The sequence below is a fragment of the Pituophis catenifer genome, unplaced genomic scaffold (assembly GCF_029215685.1).
Source record: "Pituophis catenifer annectens isolate HBS135680 unplaced genomic scaffold, rPitCat1.0.hap2 SCAF_1, whole genome shotgun sequence".
NCBI lineage: Eukaryota > Metazoa > Chordata > Lepidosauria > Squamata > Colubridae > Pituophis > Pituophis catenifer.
Window position 1 is genome coordinate 110,849,959 of NW_027256881.1, and position 16,137 is coordinate 110,866,095.

The following is a 16,137-nucleotide window of genomic DNA, read 5'->3' on the forward strand; positions in this document are numbered from 1 at the left end:
TCAGCGTACAGATGACACTTCACCCCAAAACCACGGATGATCTCACCCAGCGGCTTCACATAAATGTTGAACAGGAGAGGCGAGAGGACCGACCCTTGCGGCACTCCCCATGCGAGATGCCTCGAGGTCGACCTCTGTCCCCCTGCCAACACAAACTGCGAGCGGTCGGAGAGGAAGGAGGAGAACCACCGCAGAACGGTGCCCCCTATTCCTAACCCCCTCAACCGCTGCAGCATGATACCATGGTCGATGGTATCAAAAGCCGCTGAGAGGTCTAATAGGACTAGGACAGAGGAGCAACCCCTGTCCCAAGCCCTCCAGAGATCATCCACCAACGCGACCAATGCCGTTTCAGTGCTGTACCCCTGCCTGAAGCCCGACTGGTACGGGTCTAGATAGATAAGCGTGACCAGCTTGCCAAGCAATCAAAATGCGATAATATAACTGCAAAGGGGAAGTGGGGTGAGATTTTGCAAGCTATATTGTCTTCTTGCAGATGTTTCACTACCAAACTAGGTAACATCATCAGTGATAGCAGGAAGTGAGGTTTGCTAGGGCCTCTGCAAGAAACAACCAAGTTTAGAGAGCACCAAGGACCCTGCAGAGGAATTGTGTTTGTGCCGAAGTAATGTTACGTAACTCTTAATTTTCAGAGAGTGCAACGAAAGCACTTTTGTTTTTCATATTTTATAATAGAGGAAATGTTGCATAACCTCTTTTGCACCCTCTTTTTGTGTGTCCTTACGTTAGCTTGTGCTTGATTTGATAATGAAGCATGTTTCAGCATTGGAGTCAGATGAAACAAAGGACACTTCTCTCCTTGCTTTGGGATTATGGCCAGATTCGACCTGCAGTGCTGTGTTTGCAGCTGAAGATTCTCTCCTTTCTACAGTTCATAGTGATGGGCAAGTCCTAGCCTATTGCCTGAACAGACTGAACCTAAAAAGCAACAGGTGGGCAAGAAATGTTTCATTTGGCAATTAAAGGTTAACATTCCCAGGTGAAATAATTCTGGTTGAGGATCATTTGCTGGCTCAGGAGAAAGAACCCATCCCTAATAACTCTACAGCAGGGGTGTCCAACCCTGGCAACTTTAAGATTTGAGGACTTCAACTCCCAGAATTTCCAACCAACTAGGTTGCTAAGGTTGGACACTCCTGCTCTATAGAAACCAGCTGGAATTTTTCTTCAAAAAGAAGTTCACCAGAACTTCTAAACCCTGTACACAATTCAATCAAAACTATATATTTAAAAATCCTAAAGAATACCACTGAACAAGTAGCAAATGGAAAGAAAGAAAAGAAAAATAGAAGGAAAAGCAAGGTGAAACAAAGATAAGAAATAGCACAAAAGTGAGCTTTTTTTTTTAATCATAGGGAATTATATGGAATAACTGAGCTGAGGTGGCGCAGTGGTTAGAGTGTAGTACTGCAGCTACTTCAGCTGACTGCTAGTTCAGCAGATCAGCGGATCAAATCTCACCGGCTCAAGGTTGACTCAGCCTTCCATCCTTCCGAGGTGGGTAAAATGAGGACCCAGATTGTTGGGGGCAATATGCTATTTAGTATACTGTCTTTGGTGTAAGCTGCCCAGAGTCCTTGGACAGTGGGCGGCATAGAAATACAGTGGGGCTGCTGATGGTAGCCTTTGTTACATTGGTCCCAGCTCTCTGCAGGTCATTCACTAGGTCCCCCTGTGTGGTTCTGGGATTTTTGCTCATCGTTCTTGCGATCATTTTGACCCCACGGGGTGAGATCTTGCATGGAGCCCCAGATCGAGGGAGATTATCAGTGGTCTTGTATGTCTTCCATTTTCTAATTATTGCTCCCACAGTTGATTTCTTCACACCAAGCTGCTTGCCTATTGCAGATTCAGTCTTCCCAGCCTGGTGCAGGTCTACAATTTTGTTTCTGGTGTCCTTCGACAGCTCTTTGGTCTTCACCATAGTGGAGTTTGGAGTGTGACTGTTTGAGGTTGTGGACAGTGTCTTTTATACTGATTACAAGTTCAAACAGGTGCCATTAATACAGGTAATGAGTGGAGGACAGAGGAGCCTCTTAAAGAAGAAGTTACAGGTCTGTGAGAGCCAGAAATCTTGCTTGTTTGTAGATGACCAAATACTTAGTTTCCACCATAATTTGCAAATAAATTCTTTCCAAATCAGACAATGTGATTGGCTGGATTTGTTTTCTCATTTTGTCTCTCATAATTGAGGTCTACCTATGATGACAATTACAGGCCTCTCTCATCTTTTTAAGTGCGAGAACTTGCACAATTGGTGGCTGACTAAATACTTTTTTGCCCCACTATATGAATAATAAAAATAACTAAATAAAATTATGAGTTACATCTTAATAGAAAATACCACGGCTCAGTTTTTAAAACAACATTAAATCTGTATCAAATGCAATCATATAGTTTTATTTTTCCTCTCTGTCGAAATAAAGCAAATTCAAAGGCTGAGGGTTGACAATTTAATACACAGGCATCTTCCAAGTGTATGTAATCTCATAGTTAAAAGTATATTCAAGGCTCCTCATAAATATGTCACATTTCAAGTTTGGGAGATATACTTCAACAAAGCTGTCAACAACAAAACTTAAGGCTGTCAGGACTGCATTGTGCCTCGCATTTGTAGATTTCCCTGACATTGTAGCCATACATTAAGTAAGTAAGTAAGTAAGTAAGTAAGTAAGTGACTATAGGTTTGAAACATAATTAGTTCTCCAAAAGAATGTGTGGTGAGGATACAGGGAAGGCTGATATCATTGGTCCTTTTCTGCCTGAAATGATAGCCTTCCTTCGTACCAGCCCTGAAGTGTATTTAAAATGGCACTTTAATTCTGTTAAATGTGACAATGAAATACATGTTTCAGGTCCTGCTTTGGGGGAATCACCATATAATTATGGAAGCCATGCCATGCACTTCAGATAAGAGTTTAGATGTGAATCAGAATGGGAGGTGGTGTGTCTGTATGAATGTCCGGAAAAAAAGGGGGGGGGGGACTTTTATATGTTCAGTTTCAAATGCAGAATCATCTTCAAAGTGATGTTTTAGCTCAGTTGAAAGCCTCTGTGTGGTTAATTATAGGTATGACAGAGCCTTCTCCCTGGATAGTTGCATGCAGAGATGCCTGGGAAGGATGTTATCAAGGGAAAGGGGAAATTGACATCCTTCAGACTCTCCTCACATATGATGGTTGTCATCTAATAAGACATGAAGATGTGCTTTTAAAGTAGGATCATAATAAAATACAGATAATATTAAGGCTTGGGGCTACTTTTAGCCCTGTATACACATTATTTCTCATCAGGGTTTTTCTCTTTCTTAATTGTAACTAAGCATTTTGCTTGAATGCAAAATGTAATTAAGGATTAGGTCTCAGATCTTGATGCAATGGGGTTGAAAGCCCTATTTGCTTCTAACCATTTAATATCAACTAATATCTGATGTGGCTATATGTAGTAATTTCTGCCTGTTGGACATTATGCCTTCATTACTGACCAAAATGATTTCTCCTCCTGGGCATTCTCCCAACTGGCTCTGAAGGTTTGGGTAGCATCTTCTCCATCAAATTGGGAGAAATTGCAATGGGAAAGTGTGCCATTGGAGAAATCCACTGTTAACGAGAAATGTCTCTCCCAGTCCTTTGGCATTTATATAGAGACGATGATGAGTCCTTTGTATTGTATTGTTTTTTTAAAAAATAACTTCTGTTTCAGGACACTTCCTCTTAATATACGTGACTTTATGAAAATTCTGTGGTCTGCAAATTCAGATTGTCTCAAATTTGCTGCAGTAGAGATGAATGAGTCCTGGGCGGATGACTTAGAAGTTCTTTCTGCAGCTGTTAAGTTATTCATAGAGAAAGCCACTAATCAGGACTGGACACTCAGAGTTGGATGGCTTAATCAGATAAAAAAGAATTTAGCTGAAGTACCTGGTAAGTATCAGCTCTTACCTTCTGCTGAAGAAAAGCTGATTGCCGTGTTTGCAGTGCTGAAAGACTGCCTGTATTGATGGAGGGAGGGAGGGAGGGAGGGATATTATCCTGATAATTTGATACCTAGAATGAACAGGTAAAATAGTTATCAAATGGAATGAATTAGTATATTCTGACAAATACAGTCTGGCAAAATAAATGTGATTTAGCATTATGTACAAGCCAGACAATTGAGTTTTTCTCCTTTCTAATTTTTCATTTTAAAAAAATCCACTCTTTGGAAGAGTTTCCTTTTCAGGCATCCTTCTTTAAAATTTTCTCAAAGAAAATGTCCTTACTTTTCCTGCCTTACTTGTATTTTTAGAGAACTTTTCTAAAAGAAAAGTTGGTGTTTTATCTCTTTCCTTCTCATAATGAGAGCCTCTCTTTAACAAAAGCACAAAAAAGGAGACACAGCAGGTCAGATGTAGGAGAAGAAAATTGTGAGCTGTCAGGGAAGCTCCTGCTATGAGTCTCCCCAGCACACCAGTGCAGAGAGCGTGCTGGCAGCTGCAGTCACTTTGATTCTCTCAGTTGAGAGGGATAGCAAGGCTGCTGCTGTTTTCTCCCCAGTGCAGGTGAACAGTTTCATACAAAAAGACAGTACCTGAGTTTTCCCTAAGCTCTCTACTTAGTGAGTGAAAATTGAAAACTTACATAATACAGATTTTCAGATAGCAGCAAAAAAAAAAAAAAAATGCAGCCTTTTCATTAAAAAGCTTGTGAAGAAAGCTGTCTTCTTTTTCTGAATCATTCATTCTCGGGCAAAGGTTTTGCTCCAGGAACTGCCTCATTTACATTCAATGTCTTTTTCAAACATAGTACACATTCAGTGACCACCACTAGGATTGGCAGCTGTTAAATGAGATAGTCACTAAACCACAACAATGTTTATATCTTAATTCAGCTGTTCTTTGCTTTATAGACCTGTGAAAGTCATAAAAGCAATGGTGCAAAGTTTTTTTTTTCATCATCATCATAGTTATGAACAGTCCTTAAATGAGGACTACGTGTACAGAATTCAGTTGATTCCAATATTACTGATCAGCCACTGCATAAAGCATCAACTGCTTCCATTAAAAAATAGATACCTATCTCCTTGTCTCGTTCCTCCCTTTCCCCTTTCAAATGTAATGGAAGTTTATAAAGTCAGAATAAATGTAAACATAAGAGAAGGTGTTTCTGCATCTTTCTCCATCTTCCCCAATTATTAAATATTTGTTGTCATTTCCTGAACAGCAAAGTCCATCATCTTCCCCACTTTAAAGTCAAAATCTGCTTTAGCCCTGAACTACCCTAGAGTCCAGTTCCACCTCACCTCAAAGTTTCTAGACCCAACCGCCCGATGATGTCAGCACATTAGCTGCCACAAAACAAGCTAACATTGTTATAATAAAAATAAGTTCCTTAGGCCATAAGAAATTCTTATCTTTTCTATGGTAGTGAAATACCATAACTAAAAGAAGTATTTCTTCTTGTTCTTCAATTTCTCCTTCTTCAATTTCTTCTTCCTCCATTGTGGATTCCAGAGATTGCTTTCTGTACAAATTCCTTCTGGTCTGATTTGTAGAGGTACCCAAAACTGCATGTTTTTCGGTTGTCCTCAGTTTTATGGGTTCACACCTTTAGGCTCATCAGAGATTTTCATTCCGCATTGTATCTCAAAAAGATACAAGGCTAAGGAGCCTTGGTAGTGCAGCGGACTAAAGTGCTGTTACGTAACATTTAGCTTCCAGCTGCCTGCAATTACTGCGAGTTCAAATCTCACCAGGCTCAAGGTTGACTCAGCCTTCCATCCTTCCGAGGTAGGTAAAATGAGGACCCGGATTGTGGGGGCAATAAGCTGACTTTGTATAAAAAAGAACACTGCTTAGGTGGGGCCGAAAGCCCTACTAAGCAGCAGGGTGGATTTGATTTAAATCGAGTTGATTTAAATCACAATTTAAATCATGATTTAAATCACTAGTAAAAAGGCTTGATTTAAATCAACTCGATTTAAATCATAATTTTTAAAGAGCAACTGTCATCTCTCTACTCCTTTGACCCACTGTTGACTCACCGATAGTCCCAGTGTTGCAGAATATACAGCCTCATGCTACATAACTAAGCTCCATTTCATGCTGAATAAACTAAATTATTTATGTATCTTAAATAGAAAACTATCTTACGATAGATTTTTACCCCAAAAGTTTTTTATTAAAATAAATTCGATAAAAATCAAAAAAATCCGATTTAAATCAAAAAAATCTGATTTTTTTGATTTTTTTAAAAAAATCATTGACTTTTATCCACCCTGCTAAGCAGGTATATACAAAAGTATGAAGGCTATTGCTTAACGCATTGTAAGCCGCCCTAAGTCTCCGGAGAAGGGCGGCATATAAATCGAACAAATAAATAAATAAATAAATAAATAAATAAATAAATAAATAAATAAATAAATAAGTTTTAACCAGTGTCTGAGTTACTGATGCTTTCTTTTTTTTTATATTAAAAAAAATACATTTTGCATTTTAACAGTTTTCTTGGTGTCAATCATGTACAGAACTGGAGTTTCTGGAAAGGGTATAATAGGAAAACATGCTGCATGATTCTTTCCTGAGTAAATAGAAGAATTTAACATAGTAGTGAAACAGCATTATGATTCCATTTTGTGGAAGAAGGGTTGACCCTCTCCTCTTGGCAGGAAGCAAGTTTGGGTGGCCTTCTGAAGCTCTCCTGTTAGAAGGAATCTCCCCTACCCCCCCCTTCCATCCCTTGCACATACAGGTAGTCCTCAACTTATAACCATAATTGAGCCCAAAATTTCTGTTGTTAAGTGAGACATTTGTTAAGTGAGTTTTGCCCCATTTTACGACCTTTCTCACCACAGTTGTTAAGTGAATCACTATAGTTCTTAAATTAGTAACCTGGTTGTTACGTGAATCTGGTTTCCACATTGACTTCGCTGGTCAGAAGGTGGCAAAAAGGGATCACGTAACCCTGGGACGCTGCTGTTGTCATGTATAAGAGCCAGTTGCCAAGCACCTGAATTTTGATCACATGTCCAAAGTTGAAACTGTGAAAAAAAGGCGTAAGTCACTTTTTTCAGTGCCGTTGTAACTTTGAACAGTCGCTAAATGAACTGTTGTAAGTCGAGGACCATCTGTATACACATAAATGGACAGAAGCACATATTGTACTCAAACCTGAGACTGAAGTTGGTGAGCATCTTGATCTCAGCCTAAGCTTACAGTTCTACTACTCTCTGCAGATTCTGTGTACGCTCAGTTGGAAGCGGGTGCTGCATCTCTGAACAATTTCTACTTCAGCCCCCTCTCAAGTGGAATTAGCAATGTAATAAAGATGCTGCAGCCAAATATGACAGGTAAGACGATTTCCTTTCCCCTGCTCAGTATTTTGTATGTATTCTCCTCTTGAAGCTTTCAGATAATGAACACTAAGAAACGGGAATGGAATTTTTAAAGCTTTATAATCACTTTCTGAATATTCTGGTAAAAAGGAAGTGAAGAATAAATTGAGCTAAATAAACAAAAATATTTTTGGAAAAACTTTTTTCTTTTGACCCTGGGCATAGGAAGTAATTGAATGTCAGGTAAAATACATTTGTTTTCTGTTTTGTTTTTAAATTTTTTAACTTCTCTATATAATTGCAGACATATATTTCATTCAATAAGGTGTGTCTACCTCACGATATCAATTAGCAAGATCATAAATAAGCATACCAGTCTTCTCATTGGCCATTTATTCTTTTTAGATGAACATGTGATTCCTATGGATCCAAGATGGAACATGCAATGCTTGGATACGATTAGCAATTCTGTCGATTTTGATACAGAAATAGAACACTCAGACCAGCTGCTTATCCTTCTAAAATCACTTTCAAATCGGTGAGTTTAATTCTATGAGTACTTTTTTTTATCAGAAGAGTTAAAAGCTTGCCATTACCAGGCAAGCGTGTGTGTGAGAGAGAAAGAAACATATCTAAAAAAACCCTATAATCAGTTTTCCATATTCTCATACTTTTAATAATACAGGGTTCTATTGCTTTTATCTGAATCCCTCACGTCATTTATGAGGGAATGCATATTCCTGTTTTAAAATAAATTCTCCAAAATTCATAAATCGCTTTTCATTACTGTTGATTATCACATAAAGAATAATATCCTCCCATTTCTACTCTCCTGTTGCCTTCTAAAAATTATAAATTGATTTTATAATTTTTGGCGTTATATTAGTGCAAAATTTGGCGTTATATTAGTGTAACATTGATATCATAATGAAATTTATTTTGTGGGCTGTGTGTTTCCTACTCCAGGAATTTCAGTGACATTTGTTCTGTATTGTATTGTAATTACAGGGCAATCCTGTTTCTGAACCGGGAGAGAAAGAGTTATGTTGAAAGAAGTTTGATTAATATCAAAAAAACCAGAACTAGCGCTTTGAGGGTATCTGTAGAGTTCTATAAAGGTATACATTATGCTTCTGCTTTTAATAAGTGAAAATTCAGCAACTTAACATTTCGTTTAATCATAATGGATGAAATGAATAAAGACACTATAGTTGCAAGTAGATTTAACTGTATAAAATTCCATATCTAAAGGTGTTTTTTTTTAAGGATTTGATACAATGTGGCATAGTTTTTGACTCTTGTCAAGGAAAAAAAACATGCAAGTTGCTACTTTTCAGATGTTTGAAGCACAATTTTCTTAATACCTAATCTTGGCAGAGACTTGTATGAGTTGTCCAAAATTCACAAGGCATCAAGTTGGCATATTCTCATTTTAGTCCATAGGGAGTTCATGCAGACTCTTTCAAACTGAGGACTGGTGGACTTAATGGATAGGCCCAGAAAAAAAAATGCTTAATTTAAACTGAAATGATTAAATGCAGTTAATAGGATTTCTCTTTGTCTATCCATTAATTTCCCTCTCTTACCAGATTTAAAATTACAGTTGGTGTAATCTCTAGAGAATGCACCCAAGGTGTCTAGAGACTTTTGAAGTTCTCTAGGGAATGCACCCAAGCTGTGGTGGGGAGGAGTGATGGTTGCATATGCTGCCTCTGATTGTACAACTCAAGCTTTGTGTGCCTTACATTTAGTAATTGTCTGAGGAAAAGAATAGCACATTTATAAACCATAATAACTTTCTACAAAGAATTAAAAAAAACAGGTTGCAGACATCTTCAGTGTTTCATTAACTGCCTACTCATGGATTGAATAATGTACTGTTAATGCAACCTGTACTAGATATTGGTACATATTTTCTTTTGTTTAATTTTATCTTTTGAACTTAAAAGATCCTGGCAACCACAGCTCACTTCCACATGCTATTGTGGCCCACCTTGCTGCCTTTTTTGAACTTTGGGATGCTTTCGTACTGCACTGGGTGAAATCTACACAAGTTGCTGTATCTGATGAGAAATTATATGAAGTAAGTAGGCAATACAGATATTTTCTAACCCTTGAGCTATAAGCACTATCTTGATTTTCATTCTGGTCCCCATATTATCTCCCCCCCCCTTTCCCCAAAGTATTTTTTTTAAATACTTGCTTAAATCAGGGGTCCCCAACCACCCCCGGTCCATGGCATGTCAGAAACCAGGCCGCTCAAACAAGCAAAGCCCCATCCATGGGTGAATCTCTGCCCCCCACAGAGAGGGCTCGCAATCTAGGTGTCCTTCTGGATGCACGGCTGTCTTTAGAAGAGCATATGACGGCCGTGGCCAGGGGGGCCTTTTATCAGGTTCGCCTGATTCACCAGTTACAGCCCTTTCTGGATCGGGACGCCCTACGCACGGTCACTCATGCCCTTGTTACTTCCCGGTTGGACTATTGTAATGCTCTCTACATGGGGCTCCCCTTGAAGAGCACTCGGAGGCTCCAACTGGTCCAGAATGCTGCCGCGCGGGTGGTTATGGGCACAACTCGTTGTGCCCATGTGACACCCCTCCTGCGCGAGCTGCACTGGCTCCCAGTGGTCTTCCGGGTGCGATTCAAGGTGTTAGTTACCACCTTTAAAGCACTCCATGGCATAGGACCCGGATACCTCCGAGACCGTCTCCTGCCACCAATAGCCTCCCACCGACCAGTCTGTTCCCACAGGGAGGGTCTCCTCAGGGTGCCGTCAACCAAGTTATGTCGACTGTCGGCGCCCAGGGGGAGGGCCTTCTCTGTGGGAGCCCCATCCCTGTGGAACGAACTGCCCCCGGAAATTCGTAAGATCTCCGACCTCCGGGCGTTTCGCTGCGCACTGAAGACCCTATTATTCCGCCAGGCCGGACTAACAACACAATAGCTTTTAAATTGGGATATTTAAATTTATTGGGGTTTTAAATCTGAGCCACTTTATTTAATTATTTTAAATTTTATATTGTTGTTTTGTTTGTGTTTTTAAACAGGCTGTACACCGCCCTGAGTCCTTCGGGAGAAGGGCGGTATAGAAATAAAATTATTATTATTATTATTATTATCCATGGGATGCAGGCCGCACACAAAACCACATCCCCTCTGGTCCATGTGGAGAGGAAAAACCTCTCCACAGAACCGGTTCCTAGTGTCCAAAAGGTTGGGGGCCACTGGCTTAAACAAATTTTTGCTAGAAAGCATCAACATTAATGAGTGTTGTAGAATAAACCTTTGAGAAGGATGGTCTAGGGAGAGGAGCTAATGAGACTAGCATATAAATGTTTAGGAGTGTCAAAGAGTAGTGAGGGGAAAATGTAGTATTATAGATTTTTTGAATGATTAATCCCATAAATGTATACAGTCTGGAATGAAACAAAGGACTGGTAATTGGTTGCTAAACCTGAGAAATAATTAGGCTAATACACTAAAGAGGACCTAAGCAAAAAGAAATGCAATCACTTCAATACTTCAGCATCTGAGTTGTATCTAATTAGGATTCTACTTCCAATAATTCTGTTATCAAACATGTTTGAGGAAGAGCTAGAGTGTGTCATGGCAGGTTTTTGCTATGATAAACTCAACTCAATCCAAGCAAGTTGTACTTTGAAAGATATGCTTCATGTGAACTAATGTCCACATGAAGCATATATTTCAAAGTACAACTTGCTTGTACTTTGCATGTTTGCTCCCTCCTCACTTACCTGCCTGTGGACTTGCAATTTTTCTGCTGGCTTCCCCACTGCCTTTGGTTGTGGCAAGCCAGCAGGAAGATGCCTCACCTAACAATCGTGGGGTACCCTTAACCAGAACTGCGGGGAGTGCCATCATTAAGAGATTTATTCGTACTTTACAATCAGATCTCTTATTGACAAAAATTCTGGTCCAGATTTACTTTTAAAGTTGAGAACTACCTCATATCTTTGTCATAAGCTTGGAAGGTAAGAATTTCATCTAGGGTCTCAGGACCATAGAGATTGCCTTTGTCTCTCCTTCATAACTGGAAATGTTCTTCCTGAGAGTAGCATAGAATGCAAGGGGAGTAGACATGGAAGGCTGCTTTCTCCTCTTGTCATCCTCAAAACAAGACATTGATATTTCCTGATAAGAAAATGGTAATTCTTCATCTGAGCCCTTACTGTGTTTAAAGAATGTATTCTCCCTGGCTTGCTTCTAGATTCTACATAGCTTATTGTGGCGTGACAGGTTTTGGACAACATCTGAAACGGTGGCTTTGGATTCTCCTGGCTTGATGCTCTTGTCTCTCCACTGGCACTGGGTTGTGAAACATTTAATCAGCAGAATACCTCAGCTTCTGAGCGGATATGAACAGCAAAAGTACGTCTGCTTTGTAATTTTTCACAGTACTATTTAGCTTTTTCAAGAATCTTCCTTTCCACTAGCTGTGTTCAGATGAAGCCCTATATCCCTGGTTAATTGAATGTGGGTTTATGTTATTATCCATTTGTTGGATTTCATTTGCTGAATTCACATAACAAGTTAAGACATAAAGTAACTGAATGAATTGGATTTGCACAACATGCTAGGAAAAAGTATGGATGTCTTGTTTATGGCTTAGGTGCTTTTAAATGCAAATTTGCCTGTCCAAGAGCTTTCTGTCATAAACTCATTATAGGCCATTATAGGCATAAATATATTAGCCTTTCCCAACTTGTTAGACATTTGTTTTTAGGATTGTCAACCAAGTTCGTGAAGGTTGATACAGAACAGCCATGCGTGATTTAACGATCAGTCTTCCCCTCTGAGATGTTTGTATAAATATTTGTTTGTTGCATTTTAAGGTTGTCCAAGGAAATTCAGTCTGTATCACAGCAAATGCAGACTTCTCTTGCTAATCCAGAGGGTATTTCTACCAGCATTAAAAAGTTACAGAAGGCTTTGGGAAAACCTCTTCCCTTCAAGGTATGTATTTGTACGCATTTTTAACTAACCATAGATATTTTTAAAAGCAACCTTTAAAAACTATGTTACGTTGATATAGAAACTTAAATAAAATTTTCCAGCCCATATTGCAGGCGTTTCATTACTCAATTGCCTAGGACTAGAACTGATAATATTACCTAGTTTGAGTAATGAAATGTCTGCAAGAAAACAGCCAAGCTCAGACAGCACCAAGGACCCTCAATTAAATCAATCTGAGCTGAAAGATTTGAGAGGGCACCAGACAGGGAAACAGCAATGCTCAGATGTCTGGGATTGGAAAAAGAACGTCTCCTTTGGCATGCTGCGTGCATGCGTGCGCACACACACACAAACACACCATTCCAAGCTTGGAGACTTTCATCCACATCTCTGAGCTGCCAAGCCGCCAATCATGCCTGGGCTTGGGAAGAAGGACCTCTCCTTCCTCTGTGGATAAAAGTCCCCAAACTTGGAATGCAGTGTGTGTGTGTGCATGTGCATGTGCATGCACATGCTTGGCTGCCAGCAGTTTGGGGAGGCAAGGAGCTTGTGGGACACTGAATTTTCCCACGTCGAGTTAGCCAGTGTGAGTTGTTCCGTGCCAACCCAGCCGCACCTACCCAGCCATGCTTACCCAGCCGTGCCCACCTGGTCGTACCAAGTCAGCTGTGCCAAGTGAGCAGTGTCAAGTCGACCATGCCCACCCAGTTGTGGCAAGCCAGCTGTGATCACATAGCCATGCCTACCCAGCCACACCCATCTGGCTGCTGTCAGTTGTCATAGACCCACAGGTTGGTGGGAGTTAAGTATACCTTCTAGAAGATCATGGATTCCCCATCCCCATTGCAGACCCCATTTTCCTCTTCAGTTCCAGTGACACAAGCATAAAGTTCCCTCTATACTTTGTTGAAATCATATAAATGCTTCATTTTTTTATTATGAGGTGTTGACTGGTGGGAGCTTCTATCATTTATAATCCATGTATACAGAATCCCTCTCCTCTTTCTTCCTTCTTAATGCACAAGTTCAGCCTAAATAACATGGGACGCTGTGGCTTAGTGGCTAAGACGTTGAGCTTGTTGATCGAAAGGTCGGCAGTTCAGCGGTTCAAATCACTAGTGCCGCCTAACAGGGTGAGCTCCCGTTACTTGTCCCAGCTTCTGCCAACCTAGCAGTTCGAAAGCACGTAAAAAATGAAAATAGAAAAATAGGGACCACCTTTGGTGGGAAGGTAACAGTGTTCTGTGCGCCTTTGGTGTTTAGTCATGCCGGCCCCATGACCATGGAGATGTCTTCGGACAGTGCTGGCTCTTCGGCTTTGAAACGGAGATGAGCACCGCCCCTAGAGTCGGGAACAACTAGCACATATGTGCAAGGGGAACCTTTACCTTTACTTAACATGGGATGTTTTTTTTTAATTGAAAAATGGGGGGGGGAATCAAATTGCTGGGCTAGAGTTGCCACTCTCACATTATTTTTAATTATTGCTCAACTTGTACAGGAAAAAGTAATCTTGGAAACTGCTGTCCAGCTCAGGAAACTCTCCAGAGCCCTTCATATCCCAGACCTGAAGCCTGCCTTTGGAGACGATCAGTGGCAGAAAGAGATCTGTATAGTGAGAACAGTCACTACAGAGTGGAAAATAAAATCAGCCTTACTTCAAGCTCAAGGCCTAGTCTTCCGCGCCAGTTGTTTGAAAGAGTTTTGTTCAGGTAAATTAGTCCTGAAATCGAAATCTCTTGCAAGAAAAGTGTTGTAACAATGTAACTAATTTTTATACAAACATTTCTTTTCTATTTAATTTTTTTTTTAAGAGAAATTCTTGGTTGCACCGTTTTTAATTATTCTTTTCTTCTTTCCTTACAGATGAATTTCAGACATTGGTGAATCTCCAGCAGTCAAAGCTAAAAGAAGGAGGAGCCTTAATTAGCCTACACGAAGAGAAGCCTGCTGAAAGCCAGCAACTGGACCCTGCTTTGTTAACTCAGCTGTGTAACAGGGTACAATTGTGGCCTGCAATGGAGTATCTGGCTGTGTTGTGGCAGTACAAGTTGACCTGTGATTGCATTGCTGAGGTTTATTTAAAAAGGTGAGGGTCAGTTTTATTGTCTGGAATGTAAATGTTGCCTTTACCTCTTCTGTGATACTGTGAGAGTAGTCAGGGATTGGTTTTTGCTTTTTCCATTTTTTTAAAAAATTCACAGTGCAAAATTTTTATGGTACAATGAAAGGGAAAACACTTCTGCCTGAATTTGATCTCAGCAGTTTATCTCATGTGTTCACAGTTTATCTCTACCCAAGCTACATAGGTATCATAGAAAGCCATGAGAAGTATGTAGCAGAAAATCTCACAGGCATTCTGTTCTTTCTCGGATTCAGAGACCAACTAGTTGTGGATTCAATTAAAGTCTGTCCTTCAGTAAAAAAAAAAAATAGTTGTTTACAGGTAATCCTTGCTTAACAGCAGGAATTGGAACAAGAATTTCTGTTGCTAAGTGATGCAGCCGTGAAGTCTGATGTCATGTGACTGCATTGTTGAGCAATAGCAATTCTAGTAGTCCCCACTGCCATTGTTAAAGCAAGGTTATTACGCAAGGACATCATGTCACCATGACTTGCAACTTCTTGTCAACTTCAAATCAGCAGAGTCAATGGGGAAGCCAGCAGGAAGTTGCAAATCCCTGTCACAACATGTCTTTCTTAGGCAGCTCACAAATATGGTGGCAAGTGAGTGAGTGCTACAGAATGCAGGTGTGTATGCTGCAGCTGAGCTTGAGAATGGCTGTGTGGTGGGATTATGCTGCGCTGTGGGGTGACGCCATTTGTATGAGGGGGGGTGCTATGGACAGGCGGGATGGATGAGTGTGTTGTAATGCAAGCATTGGCAAATGTGGTGGTGGGTGCTGCAGACCTAATGTGTGTGGATGGATAGTGCAGTTCAGAGTGAGCATAAGCATGTGGGTGGGTACTATGGTGTGAGGGTGGGTGTTGCTGTACAAGTGCCAGTGGATGTTGCAGTGTGGTGGTCAGGGGGGCAAAGATACGACCTGTCAGGAGTAGCCAGTGGGCAATCCCCTATTTGCCCAGAGTCTAAATTCACCCTGCCACCTGGGACCTCTTTGGGGGGAAAAAGCAGCAGGGAGACTTATCATTGCAACTTGCAACCTCCCACTGGCTTCTCCATTGACTTTGCTTGTGGGAAGGTGGCAAGGAACATTAGAAATGGCAATCATATAACCAGGGGACATTGTCTTAAGTAATAGCTTAATAGTATTAGTAATAGTGCCTGGTGGCGGAGCAGACTAAAGCACTATTATTAACATCAGCTGCCTGCAATTACTGCAAGTTCAAATCTCACCAGGCTCAAGGTTGACTCAGCCTTCCATCCTTTCAAAGGTAGGTAAAATGAGGACCCAGATTGTGGGGTCAATAAGCTGACTTTGTATAAATATGCAAAAGTATGAAGGCTATTGCTTAACACATTGTAAGCCGCCCTGAGTCTCCGGAGAAGGGCAGCATATAAATCAAACCAAAAAAAATAAATAAAAAAATAGCTGGTTGCCAAATAACTAAATTATGATCATGTGATTCTAGGGACAGCCACAACTTGGAGGACAGGTTGTAAATTCCCCTCGTTCAGTACCGTTGTTGCTTAACGGGTGGTTGTAACCCAAGGAGTACCTGTACTAGAATAATATGACCCTACCTAACAAGCTTTGATAGGCCACTGTTGCTACAAAAAAGCTTGGCTTAGAAATAGGTAGAGTTTTTAAAGCTTAAATTCTGTTAGCAGAAATGTAAGGAACTGTATGGTATAAATTGATTTCA

General features: G+C 40.4%; 1 protein-coding gene across 1 annotated transcript in view; it reads left to right on the plus strand.

Moving 5' to 3' along the window:
- MDN1 (midasin AAA ATPase 1) overlaps nt 1-16,137 on the plus strand; it is a 119,218-nt gene that overhangs the window by 50,112 nt on the left and 52,969 nt on the right. The window contains exons 48-57 of the mRNA XM_070932851.1: nt 751-953; nt 3,724-3,944; nt 7,234-7,347; nt 7,738-7,870; nt 8,341-8,450; nt 9,282-9,415; nt 11,564-11,724; nt 12,189-12,309; nt 13,811-14,021; nt 14,176-14,398. Coding sequence (XP_070788952.1) covers nt 751-953; nt 3,724-3,944; nt 7,234-7,347; nt 7,738-7,870; nt 8,341-8,450; nt 9,282-9,415; nt 11,564-11,724; nt 12,189-12,309; nt 13,811-14,021; nt 14,176-14,398 — 1,631 coding nt within the window. The remainder of the gene's footprint in view (nt 1-750; nt 954-3,723; nt 3,945-7,233; nt 7,348-7,737; nt 7,871-8,340; nt 8,451-9,281; nt 9,416-11,563; nt 11,725-12,188; nt 12,310-13,810; nt 14,022-14,175; nt 14,399-16,137) is intronic.